The sequence below is a fragment of the Somniosus microcephalus genome, chromosome 17, assembly GCF_052327205.1.
Source record: "Somniosus microcephalus isolate GS21.2 chromosome 17, FLI_Smic_1.0, whole genome shotgun sequence".
Taxonomy (NCBI): domain Eukaryota; kingdom Metazoa; phylum Chordata; class Chondrichthyes; order Squaliformes; family Somniosidae; genus Somniosus; species Somniosus microcephalus.
The window spans coordinates 57,849,531-57,868,513 of NC_141003.1; the positions used below are offsets into that span (position 1 = coordinate 57,849,531).

General features: G+C 42.3%; 1 protein-coding gene across 3 annotated transcripts in view; it reads left to right on the top strand.

Annotated features, from left to right (window-relative positions):
* Positions 1-18,983, top strand: part of fam185a (family with sequence similarity 185 member A) — a 59,922-nt gene that overhangs the window by 5,544 nt on the left and 35,395 nt on the right. For all 3 annotated transcript variants that reach the window (XM_086010426.1, XM_086010425.1, XM_086010424.1), the window contains exons 3-4: positions 9,555-9,647; positions 10,468-10,606. In XM_086010426.1, coding sequence (XP_085866552.1) covers positions 9,555-9,647; positions 10,468-10,606 — 232 coding nt within the window. The remainder of the gene's footprint in view (positions 1-9,554; positions 9,648-10,467; positions 10,607-18,983) is intronic.

Sequence of the window (18,983 nt, forward strand, 5' to 3'; positions counted from 1 at the left end):
AATTTAGAAATGGTGGAGGGGTCAAGAGAGGTGGCGGCGAGGTAGAGCTGGGTGTCGTACATATGGAAACCGACGCTGTGTTTTCGGATGATGTCGTCAAGGGGCAGCATGTAGATGAGAAATAGGAGGGGGCCAAGGATAGATCTTTGGGGGACACCAGAGGTAATGTGTGGGAGCGGGAAGAGAAGCCTTGTTGCAGGTGATTCTCTGGCAACGAAGGGCTCAAGGTTACTGAGCTTTTCAACTTCAAGGAGCTGAATTAGCTTAGAGTTTAATTGACAAGGTTGCCAAAATACCTTGGGCTAATGTAGAATATTCCTTTTAAAAGGGAGAGTGTACTTTCAATGTAAAGGACCTCCAAAATTTGAAGGAAAAGTTACTAAAGATCTTTTATTAGTTAGGAGAAGTCTGTCTTTCTCTCCTCACCCACCAAAAACAGCAACAACTTGCATTTATATAGCGCCTTTAATGTAGTAAAAGTCCCAAGGCGCTTCACAGGAACGTTACCAAACAAAATTTGACACCTAGCCACAGAAGGTGATATTAGGACAGGTGATAGTCAAAGAGGTAGATTTTAAGGAGCGTCTTAAAGGAGGAGAGAGGCAGAGAGGTTTAAGGAGGGAATTCCGGAGCTTGGGGCCTCGGCAGCTGAAGGCACGGCTGCCAATGGTAGAGCAATTTAAATTGTTGGGTTGTAAGGCTGAAAAGAGATGCTTAACTGACTTGTGTTGGAGCAGCAAATTGTTGTGATAGTATAACAGGACATCCCACTTGCTGAACTGGAGATATTCGTAATATAAAAATTCAGTACCTGTCTGTGTGCAGAACAATCCTTGGCTGATATTGTATTACTAAAGCTGGGTTGCTATTGAGAACTGAACAAGATGCTGATGCCTCTTACCACAATGAGAGCTGTTTGCTAACGGACCTACTGCATACTCCAGCTGAATGGTTTTTAGAATTCACATGGCAGGTCTCCAGCAGGCTGCTAGTGGGTAAAGGAAATTAGTGGCGGGGGGTGGGGGAATTGCCTGAAGATGTCTCATTGTAATGGTCATAGGGCCTGGTTTAGGGCACAAAAGTCCCAGGAAAATTTATGAAGTGACAAAAGTGACTTGCGTCATTACCTAAGCAATACACAATGTTCACAAAACAAATTGATTTTGGAAATCAAATCCTTTTGTATTTAAATAATAACCAAACAGGTCAGTTATGCACTGTCTGAAATTGCCTGAAGTTTGTGCTGGATGTGCAGATGTGAAGGAGACATGTTAGAGAATTGGCCATTGGCTGAGCCACTGCTGATTTGTCCTTAAGCTCATTTATTCTAATTAGAAAACCAGAAAATTTTGGAATAAGTTAGCAACGGTGAGATTGGTGCACAAAACGGCAAAATGTACAGCGTACATTGCCGATGTTGCCGCTGCAGAAAATTCTACCCCAAGAATTTCTCCTCATAGGAGAATGGCGGACAATTAAAAATAAATAAATAAATATATATATATATAAACTATTATGGGGATGTATTTGATACTGAAAGCACCCCTTTGTAAATCTTGAAATGATGTTCCAATTTGTCAGGAATACTTCAAATGTGAGCTGAATTAAGTCACCTGTTGATTAAACAACGTACCACAGTACATTCATACAGGACTGACTTGTTGAGTTAAACCTAAATTACAGGAATTTACCACGAGGGGGCATGGTTTACATACAAATGAGAATAGATACAAAATTTGCATCAGAAACTGTGTTTGAAAATCATATTTTTGGCTGATAATTATGTGGGATAACCAAAAAAAAGGGTGTTTGCTCCACTTAGTTTTAGGATTTTTGCAATAAACTTGTGACTTATAGCATGCAGTACCCAGGGACTAGAGTCATGATTTTTGTTTATGTTTTAACTGCAAGTTAAAATACTAATACCATTGCTGTTTGTCCTGTCCTCTGCTAGTTTTCCACAACTCTGCTGTTCAGCTGGGAGGGAAGCCAATCTGGGCCATGGAATTCTTCAGCATCAGTGCCGCTTTATGTTTGCTGATGGGAGGCAGGGCTTTCAATCCAATATCTTCTACAAGAATTTATTGTTCTAATATTTTTCAACTACATCAATATTTATTCTGGTGAGAGAGTTGTAGGTTCATTTATCATTAAACAGTGTTGTCACTAGACTTATTTAATGTGTTGTTACCAGTACACAATAGGAAAAATCAAACAAGTTTTCAAGTTCTGACATGGTTCTCTTAAATTGCTCCCACTAACACCACCCTCAGTAACCACAAATATTACAGCTTAATGTTATATAGTTCAAAATGATCTCTTTAGATATAGCCAAAGTTAGGAAGGACACAATGTATAGTTGTATTGTTTGATGTTTTTCACAATTGTAGTGAAATCAATCCAAAAAGTTCACACGTACACCATTATACTTCACTGAGCACACGTACACCATTATACTTCACTGAGCACACGTACACCATTATACTTCACTGAGCACACGTACACCATTATGCTTCACTGCGATCCTAGTTGTAACATTGAAAAATGAAACAGAAGGAAGCCCAGTATCTCTCAACAGAATCCTTGACTCCATAATGGGGATCAGGAGTGAAAACACATCCTTTTCTGATGTAACCTTAACTAAACTCATCTAGTCTGGTGGATTACAGGAAACTTTCGATTTACCGGCACCTAAATAACCGGAAATCTCGGTTAACTGGCAAAATTCAGGAGTAGGTTCAGGTAAGTTTTATTACTTGCCTTCCTCCATCTGTTGCTGTGCAAGGGTGTGGCTGCAGCTGTTGCTAAGCTACAGAGACGCTTGGAACTTGTGGCCATTGTTCTGAACCTGTTGCTAAGCAACGGGGTTTGTTGCTTTATACGGAGCTCTCGGCTCCATATCTTTTACTATAGCTTTCAGTTATCCGGAATTGTTGATGAACCGGCACCACGTCGGTCCCGTCGGTGCCGGATAAAAAAAAGTTTCCTGTAGTATGAGGGGTCTGACTGATGATTAATAGTTTTTTCTTTTTTCTGCTTGTGAGGTGGAGTGCTCCTCTGCGCCAAGATGCTCCAACTGCCGGTGCCACGAAGAGCAGGCAAAACTTAATTTTTTTAGCTATTGAGATCAGACATTGGTTTAGGTTGGGATTCCAACCTGGGTCCCAGCAAAGGGGTCCAGTGCTGTAACTCAGTCAGTGTATTTTTTTTTAGGCCCTTGCTGCCATTTTTAAAAATAGTTTTGAAAAACCTAGACTGCCATCATGAAAATGAATTTGATGCTGGTTTTAATATAATCATTTTAGAAAATTAAGCCATACCAATTGAAGATATTTGGTTCTAGTTTGAAATATTTTGTTTTTAGCAGAAAATGTCCTGAGAGTCAGTGACAACTTTTTCAAAAATTCATTCAGTGTTTTAACTTACTTTTTCCAAGTCCTTTATTGTACAGATGAGGGCAGAAGAATAACCTTTTATAGACCACTAGTGATGCTGTTCGTCAATGAAACATAAACTCTCCATTCTGTCTTCACAATGTCATAATACCTGTACTGATATCACCGCCATCCTTGTGAGCTCACAAAGCATTTAATTTATGTAATTATTTAAATAAGGTATAATTTTAACCTGTCTGGACAATGCATGAAACTTCTGTATTTAGATTTTGAGTGTAATTACAAAAAAAGGAAACAGCAGGTCAATAAAATATAACACTACTAGCAGGCTTCTGTTTCAGAACTGAAACTCCATGGATCATGCATTTAATTGGATGTTTATTAAAATAAAATCCATTTCTATTTCACTAATAAAGCTCACATGCACAACTCTCAACTGTGTTGCTCATGAGCTAATTACTCAAATATAGATGGACCGATTACAGGACGCTTTTAGGGGTTTGTTTTTAATGGGAAAAAGTAGTGGAAGGCAAAACTTAAACTCTTGGTGGCGAAGTGCATGATTAGCAACATAGAATTGTGGCTATATATACCTGTTCTACCAATCTGTCTATAAACTATTAAAAATCTTGGCCCAGAATTTGTAGTCAGGATGCTGGCGGACTGGCAGTGTTCGCTGTCATTCCGCCTTTGAAACTGACCGCCTTCGCTTCGCCGCTGATCGCACATTCCAGGCTCTTGTGTGCATGTCTTTCCTGTCAACTTTTTTCCATTTATATATTCTTACGTCCAGATTTATAATGGAAACTGTCTATGTAAACTTGTTACAATGTAAGTACACCCTGCTCCTCAGCAGTGGGGCTGCAGTGCTACCACTGCTGGGATGGTGTGATTACAATGTGATAAGTTTTATTGTGAACATAGGAAGTTACAATGGAAATATGAACATAAGGACAGAACGTATGACCTTAGAATTGGGAATGGGTTACATCTGTATGTCCTAGTCCAAATATTCCCAACCTCTAACTCCTCTTCACCAAAAGACTACACTTGGTCTTGGTTCCTTGTGTGCAATTCCTGTCAAGTAACAATTACTTCCTCCTGTAACACTATTGCCATCATGTTTTTGTACCATAATTAAATCTACCTATTAATATTACTTGCCTCTGATTGAATCTTTCAAGTTTGATCTCCAAGGTAGGTTCCGCTGTTGCTTCCAAGATATGTGATAGTTTTATCAATAGTGCTCCTTCCCCACTTTGGAGCTCCTAACATCCAGCACGTGTTATCCGACCCCTTATTGTCTTTTAACGTTGTTGTTGCTGCCCACTCACTGCAATCAGACAACCACAACCAAGCCTCAAGATGCCAGAGCCACCCCCCACACAGGGACAAAAGGCACTGATTACTGATTTTATAAATGTGCATGTGTGTGCTATGAGTGAATAACCTACAGCATTACTTATGGTAAGTTGGCAAATATGATCTATCTCTTGCTTCTCTCATCTTTGTCATAGGTTTGCCCACTCACTTAGACTGCCTATGACCCTTTGTAACTTGCTGCTCCCATCTGCACAACTTACTGTGTCTCCTAACTTCGCGACTTCTGCAAACTTGGATATATTCCTTCATCAAAGTCATTAATATATATGCTTAAAAAGTTGAGATACCAGTACAGATCCCTGGGGAATACCATTTCTCACATCCCACCAATCAAAGAATGTGCCCTTTATCCCTGCTGTCTCTGTTCTACCTCAAAACCACTTATCAACCCATGTCACAAAGTTCCCTCTAATTCCGTGCACTTTTATTTTTGGCTAACAATATCTTGTGCAGAAATATATCAAATGCCTTCTGTAAGTCTGTATGGACAGCATCCATAGACACTCCCCTATCCACCATGCTAGTGACCGCTTCAAAAAATCCAACTAGATTAGTCAGACATGACCTACCTTTCACAAATCCATGCTGACTTTCTTTGATCAGCTTGTACTTGTCCAAGTGCTCAGTCACTCTGTCTCTGCTTCCAATAACTTCCCCATAACTGCTGGGACTGTAGTTACCTAGTTTCTCCCTCCCTCCCATCTTAAATAATGGAGAGTTTTTTAATCCAAAGGTAAATCTAGAGAGCTTTGGAAAATTAATGATTAAAGCATCTGCAATTTCCTCACCTATTCTGGGGTGGAAGCCATCTGATACTGAAGATTTGTCTATCTTAATTCCCATTATTTTCTAAAATACCATTTGTTACTTATATTAAATTCACCAAATTCCACTCCTTAACTTATTTTTAGGTTCATTTTGTAATGCTAGTATTTTGTCCTCTTCAACTTTGAAAATGGATGCAAAATGCTCCTTTAACAAGTCTGCCATTTCCTTATTGCCCATTATAGTCACGCTTACATCTGTCTTTAAATAGGTCCACATTCCCCATTACCACTCTTTCTCTTAATAAATTTATAAAAAAATTGCTGTTAGCTTTTATGTCCTTTATAAGTTTTTTTTCCTGCTTCCTTTTTGCACTTGTTATTACTTTCTTTGTATCCCTTTGTTGCTTTTTATAGCTCCCCCCAGTCTGCTGGAATTCCACTTTTCCTTTCATTTGTTTAAGCACTTTCTTTTAACTTGATGCTGCCTCTTGCCAGATTTGTTGATCATGGTTGCTGAACTACATAATTGAAGCCTTTGCCTTTTAGGGGTATGTACTGGTTTTGTATCGTATCAAATACTTCTTTGACTATCTTCCACTGTTTGTCTGCCGGTCTAGCCATTAACAGCTCGGCCCAGTTTACTGTGGTCAATTCATTTGTTATCCCTTCAAAGTTTGCCTTACTCTCCCTCTCATAAATACAGGTTGACTATCCCTTATCCGAAAACCTTGGGACCAGCTGTGTTTCGGTTTTCGGAAATTTTCAGATTTCAGAAGGTATTATTTCAGACTGGGAAACTCTGAACATTAAATTAATTTGGTAATTAGTATTTGTATTTAATATAAATTTTAAAAGTTCAGGCTACCTCTTGCGACTGCTCCGTGTCTCATTCCCCTTCCTGCTTCTCTGTGCTGCCACTCCCACTGGACAAACAGGGGGCTAAAGGGGGGGGGAGGAGCTAAACACGATCAAAATCACTAAGGAAGTGGTACTCGGTAAAATAATGGGACTCAAGGCGGATAAATCACCTGGACCTGATGGCTTACATCCTAGGGTCTTGAGGGAAGTGGCGGTAGGGATTGTGGATGCATTGGTAATTTTCCAAAACTCCCTGGACTCGGCAAAGGTCCCGGCAGACTGGAAAACTGCTAATGTAACACCCTTATTTAAAAAGGGCAGTAGACAGAAGGCTGGAAACTATAGACCGGTTAGCCTAACATCTGTGGTAGGTAAAATTTTGGAGTCCATTATTAAGGAGACAGTAACAGGACATTTGGATAATCATAATTTAATAGGACAAAGTCAGCATGGTTTTATGAAGGGGAAGTCATGTTTGACAAATTTGCTGGAGTTCTTTGAGGAAGTAACGTATACGGTGGATAAAGGGGAACCAGTGGACGTAGTGTATTTAGACTTCCAAAAGGCATTTGACAAGGTGCCACACAAAAGATTATTGCTTAAGATAAAAAATCACGGGATTGGGGGTAATATTCTGACATGGATAGAGGATTGGCTATCTAACAGAAGGCAGAGAGTTGGGATAAATGGTTCATTCTCAGACTGGCAATCAGTAACTAGTGGTGTTCCGCAGGGGTCAGTGCTGGGTCCCCAACTCTTTACAATCTATATTAACGATTTGGAGGAGGGGACCGAGTGTAACGTATCAAAGTTTGCAGATGATACTAAGATGGGAGGGAAAGTAGTGAGTGAGGAGGACATAAAAAACCTGCAAGGGGACATCGACAGGCTAAGTAAGTGGGCAGAGATTTGGCAGATGGAATACAATACTGGAAAGTGTGAGGTTATGCACTTTGGCAGGAAAAATCGTAGAGCAAGTTATTATCTTAATGGCAAGAAACTGGAAAGTACTGAAGTACAAAGGGATCTGGGGGTCCTGGTGCACGAAACTCAAAAGGTTAGTATGCAGGTGCAGCAAGTGATTAAGAAGGCCAATGGAATGTTGGCTTTCATTGCTAGGGGGATAGAATATAAAAATAGGGAGGTATTGCTTCAGTTGTACAAGGTATTGGTGAGACCGCACCTGGAATACTGCGTACAGTTTTGGTGTCCATACTTAAGAAAGGACATACTTGCTCTCGAGTCAGTACAAAGAAGGTTCACTCGGTTAATCCCGGGGATGAGGGGATGGACATATGAGGAGAGGTTGAGTAGATTGGGACTCTACTCATTGGAGTTCAGAAGAATGAGAGGCGATCTTATTGAAACATATAAGATTGTGAAGGGGTTCGATCGGGTGGATGCAGGGAAGATGTTCCCGATGATGGGTGAAACTAGAACTAGGGGGCATAGTCTTAGAATAAGGGGCTGCTCTTTCAAAACTGAGATGAGGAGGAACTACTTCACTCAGAGGGTGGTAGGTCCATGGAATATGCTGCCCCAAAAAGCTGTAGAAGCTACATCATTACATAAATTTAAAACAGAAATAGACAGTTTCCTAGAAGTAAAGGGAATTAAGGGTTACGGGGAGCGGGCAGGAATTTGGACATGAGTCTAGGTTCGGATCGGTCATGGCCCTGTAGGTAGCGGAGCGGGCCCAGGGGCCGTGTAGCCTGATCCTGCTCCTATTTCGTGTGTCTAATTCTGTTAGATTCAGGAGATGGTTCTGTGATAGTGGATTGGCGGTTAGGATCAGATCAGCCATGATCTTATTGAATGGCGGAGCAGGCTCGAGGGGCCGATTGGCCTACTCCTGCTCCTATTTCTTATGTTCTTATGTTTACAGCTCCCCCTGCTCCATGTCTCATTCCCCTTCCTGCTTCTCTGTGCTTCCGCTCCCAGTCTGTTTACAGCTTCCCCTGTTCCATATCTGAATTCCTTGCCTTAGCGGGGGTCTGGGGCTCGACTGCCGCCGCCAGTTGTGGGAAAGCCGGATATCGGCTGACTCCTACGCTAAGCTGGCCCGCAAATCAGGTCAGAAAAGCATCGGCTGCGTCGGGTCATGTTTGGCGCCACTCGGGTTATGTCGTGCGCACAACTTACGCTCCACAAAAAAAGCTTTCGGTTTTCAGTGGTTTTCGGTTTTCAGAAGTGCGGATAAAGGATAGTCTACCTGTAATAATAAATGTAATCATATTTTTGTCACTATTTGCAAGAGTTTCCCTTACCATAAGATTGTTAACTAATTCTGGCTCGTTGCCCTTTTTCCTCTCCTATATTCTCCTCTCTCTCCACCTCATGCACTCTCTCCCCTCCCCCTCACAATTTTTATATTTAAAAAAATATTTTGCCAAATTATCTGTACCCGTGCTTTACTTAATCCACGTTTTCTTCCTACCCGCATCAACCCTAGTGCCTGCTGACTGAAACTTGAGTGTGCTGTTTTATTTTTCAGCTGTTTTCACGCTCTGTCACAATCAATCTTCCTTATGCTCCTGACTAGCAGGATGTTGATTTACTGATCTTAACATTTCATGTTCTCAGGTTTCTGGTTCTGAGACTCATATTTAATTCTTAACCGTTTGTGTTTTTCTTTTCCTTGTTTTAGTTTGTTTCTCTGATTTGAACACTTTTTTTTGGCCTGTCAATATCCTCCCAGACCCCCAATACACTGATCTCACAGAAAACAAATCAAAATTGCATGGAGTAGCAGCACCTAAACTCCTTGTACCCCATGGGAAGCTGGAGTTGTAATGTGGAGGCACTGACATTTTAACAATGCCATGCTCCATATTAAATTAAATGTTAGGATTACAGTACAGCAGATCAGACCGATCTGCTGCTCTGTGTTGGGAAGACATTGGACATCATATATTGTGGCCATGGCTGCATCTGGTTAATTTTCAGTAATGCTCAATTACTTTTTTTTAAACTGTTGAATCTTAAGGATATCGGGTTATAAACATTAAAATTGAAGAAAATCTGATAGGAAAATTTGGGATTATAATAAATATTAGCTTGCTGCATTGCATTGGGAATATTGATGTATATTTGAAGTCTTTGTTCCTGGGTGAATGTATAATTTTCTCCTTTTGTCCATTATGCTATCCAGGCCCATAAAGTCCAAGTGCATAGCAGAGGTGGGAAAGTGATCTGCCTGGGAACAATCTATGGAAATGTAGATATACAGACCTCTAATAAAGGTGTAAGTTAAATTAATCCTTTTTTATTAAGCAGCAGGTTTCACAATGCACTGGAGTCAGGCTTGAAATGTAAGATAAACAATCCATTCCTGGCCAACAAAATTTATATGAAAATAGATACTAGGATTCACTCCAGTGTTTTATTTACTGGACTGCTTGGCATAGATCACACCACTAATGAGGATGAGCTATGCAACTACAGTAGCTTCTTTGCCATCAAGGGACAATACCCTTTCATTCCACACTGTGGACCCCATTGGTATGGTCACATACTTGACCCAGGAATATACAAAAGTGTTACAACCCAAACAAAGCTAGCTTCAGCTTAAAGATGGAAGTAATCACATGGAGAATTGATATAAATATTTTTAACTGCTTCACCTCTTGCTTTTAGTGAACAGCTTTCTCTCCACTCACCCATTCACTATTAAGAGAGCAGACAAGTCTCCAACTCCCAATATTAGCAGGTGTTGGGACGCAGACAAGTGTAACCTGGTCTGACTCGCCTTCTGATATTTATTTATTGTTATTCTCTCTCTCTGGAGAATTAACCTTCCCTTTTCAGTGTCTTTTAATAACCTGATCAACATTGTGAATTCCGTTACAAAATAAGAGGCTTTAGTCTGCATTTTACTACTACGTGAAGCAGCTCATTGGTGCACAAGTGCATTATATCCCTATCCTGCCACTGCACAAATGCATGGATGTTTATGGCATTAACAGAGTGAAGACCCAAATAAAAGACCTTGCTTAATTAGGAGAGGAATAGTGTTCCTAGTGAATAGCATTTGTATCTGATCAAACCCTTTGCATTCTCTCCAGATTGTGGAAATTGAAAAACTTCAAGGAACAACCATGAATATTTCCACCACTGATGGTGCACTAAAAACAAAGTACATTTATGCTGAATCTTCACATCTGTCTTCTTCCAGTGGTAATATTGAACTTGGAAACATTCACGGTAAGGATTTTATATATTAAGTCGTAAATGGTGTCACAAATAGCTAGTGCTCATAGGATAACCTTTTGAGTACTGAAGTAGCATTTTTGTAGTATTTTACTTCACAGATGGAAAGAAGGTAGATCAGGTGTTCCACAGACATAAGCAAATTATACAAGCCTTGTGGAAATAAAAGATGTAAACTGTAGAGTTTCCAAGAAGAGGCTGGAATGGGGAATTTCCTTAATAGCTTGCTATCTATGAGCTTACTGTTATGCCTGTTGAGAAAAACATATGTGTTGCAGCTGTGGAGCAGTGATTCATATATAATGCTGGAATTGCAAACCATTCCTAATTAGCTGTGGCATGGTATATGAATTTAGTCATGCAATAGGGATACAAGATTCAGCTAACCATATCCATAAATGTGTTGATTCTAGCAAACTGAATGTGCAGGCTACTGTTTTTAGTATCATTAGAACTCATGGGTACAACAACTCTACAGCCAAGATTTGATCATTGTTGCTGTTTTGCAAATTTATTGGAGGAAATATCCAAGAAATTCTGTTTCTTAAAGGCCTGTAACAGTTTAATGCTGTACTGGATATTTGTAAAATTGCCTGAGGTATCTGGGGAGAAAGAGGGCCTCCTGTTTTAATGTTGGAGCTATTCAAATCTTGCTGCAGGAAGTGCAGCTAAGAAGTGACCTAGAATCATAGAATGGTTACAGCATGGAAGAAGGTGATTCGGCCCGTCGAGCCCATGCTGGCTCTCTGCAAGAGCACTTCGGCTAGTCCCTTTCCCCGTAGCCCTGCAAATTTCTGATACTGATCCAACTCCCTTTTGAAAGCCATGATTGAATCTGCCTCCACCACCCTTTCAAGCAATGCATTCCAGATCTTAACCACTCGCTGCATAAAAAAGTTTTTTGTTACGTAGCCTTTGGTTCTTTTGCCAATCACCTTTAAATCTGTGCCCTCTGGTTCTTGACCTTTCTGCCAATGGAAACAGTTTCCCTCTACTCTGTCCAGACCCCTCATGATCTATCAAATCTCCTCTTAATCTTCTCTGCTTTAAGGAGAACAACCCCAGCTTCTCCAGTCTATCAACGTAACTGAAGTCCCTCATTCCTGGAATCATTCTCGTAAATCTTTTCTGCACCCTCTCTAAGGCTTTCACATCCTTCCAAAAGTGCGGTGCCCAGAATTGGACACAAAACTCCAGTCGGGGTCGAACCACTGTTTTGTACAGGTTCATCATAATTTCCACACCTTTGTACTCTATACCTCTATTTATGAAGCCCAGGATTCCGTAAGCCTTTTTAACTGCTTCCTCAACCTGCCCTGCCACCTTCAACGATTTGTGCACACATACCCCCAGGTCTCTCTGTTTGTGCACCCCCTTTAGGATTGTACCATTTAGCTTATATGACCGCTCCTCATTCTTTCTACCAAAATGTATCACTTCACACTTTTCTGCCATGTGTCCGCCCATTTCACCAGCCTGTCTATGTCTTCTTGAAGTCTATCACTCTCCTCCTCACTGTTCACTCTACTTCCAAGTTTTGTGTCATCTGCAAATTTTGAAATTGTGCCCTGTACACCCACGTCTAAGCCATTAATATATATCAAAAAAAGCAGTCCTAGAACCACCCCCTGGGGAGCACCACTGTATACCTTCCTCCAGTCCAAAAAACAACCGTTCACCACTACTCTCTGTTTATCTCACTTAGCCAATTCTGTATCCATTGTCCCTTTTATTCCATGGGCTTCAACTTTGCTGGCAAGCCTATTATGTGGCACTTTGCCAAACGCCTTTTGGAAATCCATGTACACTACATCAACTGCATTACCCTCATCAACCATCTCTGTTGAGTTCTTTGATGAGGTAACAGAGAGGGTTGATGAGGGTAATGCAGTTGACATAGTGTACATGGATTTCCAAAAGGTGTTCGACCTAATCTGTAAGAAAATTGGAAGTCCCTTTTGGACTGTCTGTTCAATGGTTCAAAGCTGACTCCATATTGGTAACAGTTATGATTTTATTTAAGCCTAAGTGAGACATAATACCTTACAGTATTTGAGCAGCAGTTTACAAACTACAAATTCAAATTATATTAGCCTGACCAGATCAGTGCCCTTCCTGACCCTTCTATACTGAGAATGACCCAAACCTTCTAGGATATACCCCAAGAACCGGAACTACAGAAAGATCCATCCAATCATGTATCTTCCGGACACCTCATTCTACCCAATCATGATCCCCGCAAGTTCTGTTTTGAGGCAAAGGCCTTGTGCCTCCAATGTCTGCTTTTTTTAGCCTTAGCACAAGCTTTTTATATTCTTGGTTTCCGTATCCATGATGATGACGCACCCAAGCCTTGATAATAAAGTGTTCTAACTATAGCAAAGCTTGATGCTAAAAATTAGTAACAAGGTTTTATAATTGATTATGGCCCAGAATTTGCGGTCAGCAATGAAGCGGCAGCGATCACCGCTGCCCTCAAAGAAAGCTGCCCACAAAGATATCTCAATCTCTGTGGCGAAAACTTCAGCTTTCTTGACCTTAATTTGATTGTAGCACTGTCAAAAGGGGATCCCCAGAGTACAGCAGCAGTGATGTCATCAAGCTGTCTAAGCAGCCAATCACATTGAAGAATTCTCAGAGAGCAAACCAGGAAATGAAAAACAGCTTTTATCATTCACTTTTTAAAAATTTTACAGAGAGCAAAATAAAGATTGGGGCACACACATGGGGCTAATGTAAAAGTTGAAATATCATAAACAAACTTTAAATAAAAATTTAAAGATATATTTTTTATTTTTTTTACTTCTAGTAATTTTTATCGTAATGGAGAAATTTGACATTCCACAAATAGAGTTAGTTTTTCAGGGCCAGAGCGGTTATCCAGCAGTCACACCTCTTTCTACAAGGCTTAACATTTTATGGGGTGTTTAACAGCGCTATTAGAGCGGAAAAGGGGAAGTCTTCGGCAGTTCAAGTGATTTCACTGATTGCCAGCTATGGGGAATTCCACAGCGCAGCCTGTGGTGAAGCAGGGAATGATTAACCGCAACTTCAGGATTTCCGCGTTTATCTGCGCATGCACTAAATCCTGAAGTTACGGTCAGTTTCAGAGGGGTAATGATGGCGAACGCTGACAGTTTTGGCATCATTACCACTGCAAAATCAGGGCCATTATTTCAACATTTCTCTGATTTATATTTTAACAGTTTACAAAAGCTTTGTGTATTCCCAGATTCAGAGAAGAGAGATGAGTTAAAAATGAGACAGCTTTGAGTCTCCCATGTTCTCTTCTAGCCATAATACATGTGTTTTTTGCAGAAAGAAGTTTTTCTCTGAAAAGCTTAGGGTCATTTAACTCTTGCAATGAATAGTCCTTCAAAATACCCTCAAAAGCCCATATTCTTACACTAATCTTTCCCCATGATGGCCATAGGATCTCTAAGACAATGGGGTGAAGAGCATGACAGAAAGTGGTGAACAGCATCAATGCTAGTTGGACTATTCAGAGGATGTTGCTGCAGTGTTGCAAAAAAACCATTGACCTCACCAGGAGGGGCAAGGTAGTATCCAGCAATTAGTTCATATCATAATCTCCTTTTCTTTACCTATGCATTCCTTCACTTGCTCAGCACCTTCCTTGCACAGCACTGCCTTAAGCATAAGGCTGCCTCACACAACCAGTGCCAACTACTTCCATTGAGCAGCATCTGCATGCTTTCTGTCTTCAATATACCTATGGAGAGCATCTTCACAAGTTGGGTAAGGAGAATCCATGTCACCAATGTCACATAATCAATGTATGCTTCTGCTTCTGTAGAAAAAGGCAACACAAAACAGGAGACAGATGCTCACAAGTGGAGGGGGAACAGTAACCTTGCATCCTTCGACCCCATTTGAGGAGCAGGTCCTCCTAATTCAGGGATGGGACTTGGAGAAGGCAGGAGATGGAGAAGACATGGTCCCAGCTGAGGCTCTGTGCAGTATTTTTCCTTTACATTCCATCTTTATTCAGTCACACAATCACTGATCTGCAAGTTTCCATATATCAGCAGCTCCATGCCAGCTTTTCAGTGAAGATGTTTGTCAATAAGTTATGAGGACTTGCTCACATCGCTTTTCTTCTTTCTATCTCTACAGCTACAGCAGAAGAAGCTGGCTGGGGGATCTCACTCCTGTGCTTTCCCAGCACCCATATGGTGAATTGGTCTTTTAGCTGCCAGAAGTGTTTTATGCTGTTGCCTCCTGTAGCTCCTCTGGCTCCTCATCCACTTCCTTCACTTGTTCTTATGCAGCTGCTGCATATGGATGCCTCTTTCAATTGCAATGTTATGGAGAATTCAGCAGACATTGGTTCAAAGCACCGTGTATACTCTTTCAGCTTACCTACGGTGTACTAGATAATGCATCAGTTGGAGGCATACATATTATTATATCTGCTCATCTAGTGTGCAGGGATGTTTGAGGGGGTCAAGTGAACCAATCAGCAGGTATCTTTGGTCCCCCCAGGATCCAACCTTTAACTTGCTGGGTATCAGCAAATAATGTGGCACAGTGAACTGATCTAAGACGAATGAATCATGACTACTGCTTGGGAATTGAGCATTGACCTGCAGTGTCTGATGGAGATGGTCACACACAAGCTGAACACTGTGGACTCTTGGGAATCCTGCCGTTCGATTGAAAGCTAGGACTTGGGTATGTTGGTCCCTGGTATCCATGGGTGGTGAAGTTGTTTGCTCTGGCAAACCTATTATATGTAACAGACTGGTTGATTTTGCCAATGTCCCCACTGGCCCTCTGGAAAGAGCCCAAGGCAAAAACAAAATCAAAGCCTTTATCGGCTTCGTGCCACTCCTGGAATCCAGCAGCATGTTGCACAGCACTGCTGCTGCCTCCTGGTAAATCAAAGCTAACTAACGAATGTGTGTTGGCGCTGCAGCCAATTCATCCCCCCACCACTGCTTGCTGCATTTCCGGAAGTTACATTGTATTGGAGGGAGCTACTGCCTGAGTGTACTGAGTGCGCAAGGCCAGGAGCAGTTGCAGCACGTGGTGGAGCTGTTGTGGCTCGGGTAAGCAATTCAGGTTTGTGTCTAAACACAAGCAATTGTTTCGAAATGAATGGCTGCATTACTTAACATTTAATTCATTTTGCGCAGGTACACCTTGCCTTTTGAAACCCTGTAGTAGTTTCATTTTGGAGCATCACTTGCCAGGGTTTCAAATTGTATTTATATTTTCTGAATGTAATGTTTCAGATACAAAGATAAAAGGCGCTGCATGATTTTTTTATTTGCCCACGAAAAGTGATCGGATTATATTTGTTCAGTATGAATGAGAGTGAGCAGTGATCCTGCTCGCAGCCCAGGAGATCTTTGTGATTTAAATATCCCGCCTCCGCAGAGAGCCGTGACAGGCTGGTGTATCGGGAACATTGGAAAGCCGGGAAACCGGGGCCCTGGGAGTAGAGAACCGGCAGGGCGGGGGAGCTCAGGAGTCGGGCTTTGGGGAGAGAGGGAGACTTGGGGTTGGGGGATCAGGGAGATTGTGAAATGGTAGTTCGGGTCAGACGTCATATGGTCAGGGTGTGACATGATCAAACCTCCATATATATGCCTCCAACCAGAGTTGTCAACCCTAATTTGAGGGCTCAGTTCCCTGCCATCCAAACCTTCCTCCTCTTCCTCCAAGTAGCGTATGTATAAAGGGATTCCCAATGGGATATTCATAGTGCTAAGGGGGCTGGGAGTACATCTCTTTTTGGCAGCTCCTGCACACAGTGCAGCTCCACTGCATCAGCAAATTTTAACGTTTTCTCACCTCAGTAGCCAATTTCTCATTTTATATTGAAGTTGCTGCCTCTCCGTTTAAACTACTGAGCAATTGAAATGCAGCGTTGCTAAGCAGATAACCCAATTCCAGCCACTCTCAGCACATGACCTGCAGCCGACGGAAATGGAGGAAATCCGCATGCAGGCCCCAATGACGTCATGCTGCTTAAACTGGAACATTGGAAGGCCTGTACCCACTTCCGGAAGTGCACATGAAGTAGGCGGAGATCAATACAAAGGATCTCCACCACTTTGCTATGCTTTGGAAATAGATGCACGTGGGGCATAATGCAGTGAAAAGTCGGCCCTCCTACCTCTTTAAAGCATTATCACAGATGCTGATAAATTGGGAAACAGTGCATTGCTGGAAAAATCATGTAGATTGACTCTCTTTTCTGGGATGCAAATAAAAGAAAACAGTTCTCGCTGTATTCCATGACAGTCCATGTTTAGACAAAAGAAAACTTGCAGCTATATGTAAACTTGCAAAAGAAAAGAAAATCATTCTTTTAAAGTACTAGTTACTGCATTTGCAATGCTAACTCTATGAAATTCTTGTTCATTCAGCAGGGTGAGAGTTAAGTGTATCAGATGTAAAGTTTTCCTCTGACATACGTTCGTGACCATGGGTGAACGAAATATGTAGTGAATTTTTAACATGCAGCTTTACCACTGCTGATAAGAAATCACTACAGAATGAAATTACATATTGAACCATTTACGCTGCAAATCAAAGCAGGCTACAGTTTTTCACTGAGAAGCATGGCTCTTTGTTCTTTGATATTTAAAACATAATGACCACGAAATTCAGAGTTTTAGCGTCAGCCGTTAAGGCTGGCTTTGCTGAAAAAATGGTGGCCGCCTCACTTCTGGCGGGTCCTGTGGCGGCTACCATTTTGCGGAGGTCAGTAGCGCTGCCGTTGCTTGCGCTCGCTCCAGAAATTTAGGTGAGACAGATGGTGGCGTCAATCAATGTGTAGCACTGATTTGACGCGGTTCTGCCATTTTCGGTGTCGCTGCTCCATTTAAAGCCCTCTCCTAATCACGACCAGTTGACCATGCGTTCAGCAGCAGGAGGGACCCCCCAGCAGCACTATTTAAAGGGATCATTAACAACTTCAAGCTGACATGCTTTTTGATTGCTGCTGTGCAACTGTTTGGAGCTTTCTAAAGTTATTTAAAGTTGCTGAGGTGACGGGGAGTGTTGCTGCAAGTGGAGAATGCCTTGCTTCTCATTTAAAGGATTCTGCTCACACCACTTGCTCTCAGTCATGGGGGCTCTAGTTGCAGTCCCCCTCGCGCTCGAGTATAACATGGAGATGGAGTGGAGGCAGCGAAGAAGAGGACAAGAGGCTCACAGAGGGAGGAGGAGGGGTCTCAGCAGGAGGCATTACCCACCTAGGGTCTTCAGGGAGTACTTCTTCTACCTGCACCTAAGCTAGGAGCAGTGTATTCGGAGGCTCCGCTTCACCAAAGAGGTGGTCACAGAACTCTGCCACCTCCTGGACCAGACCTGCAGCCTCCGAACAGGGTGACGAGGGCTCTCCCAGTGGACCTCAAGGTCACCATGGCCCTCAATTTTTTCGCCACCAAATTCTTCCAGTCTGGAGCAGGAGACATAGCTAACATCTTGCAGTTCGCTGTCCAGGGAGGTCATAGAGGCTCTCTACTCCAGGAGAAGGGACTTCATTGTCTTCTCTCTGAACAGAGAGAAGCAGAACAAGCGCACATGTGGCTTTGCCAGGATAGCGCACTTCCCCATGGTGCCGGGCAGCATCGACTGCACAACTGCACACTCGTGGCTTTGGGGGCACTGCATACCAATCCGGAGATGTTCCCTAAGTGCAAAGGCAACCTCTCACTTAATGTGCAGTTGTTGTGTGACCACACCCAATGCATCATGATGATGAATGCCTGCTATCCTGGTAGCAGTCATGATTCCTTCATCCTGTGCCAGTCTGGTGTGCCATCAATTTTCCAGCCACCACATTAAACCCAAGGGTGGCTGCTCGGAGACAATGGCTATCTGCTCTGCATCTGCCCCTCCGCAACCCCACCACTCGGGGCCAGCACTCGCATAACGACAGCCATACTGCCACGAGGAATGTCATCGAGCAGACCCATCGAGGTGCTCAAGCAATGGTTCTGCTGCCTTGACTGCTCGGGGGAAGTCCTCCAGTACATACCAGAGCGGGTATTTCATGGTGGTCGGCTGCATGCTCCACAACTTGGCTGTCATGAACACGCAGCTCTTGCCACCCGGGTTCCAGGACCACCTCGAAGAGGACTGGAGGAGGCAGGCCGCACATCCCCATTCCGGATGGGCTGTCCGTGAGCGCCTCATCAGACTTCGGTTCCAGTGAACAAAACCCCCGATCCCCGTTGCTTACCACTTCCCCATCTTACCATCCCTCAGTCACGGATAATCACAGTGTCTTCCGGGGTACAAAGCTGAAATAAGAGCCACCACAAAACACACATTGCAAACATAATTTATAAATTTATCAAATTCAAATCAAAAGCACCAAGTCAACTAATCG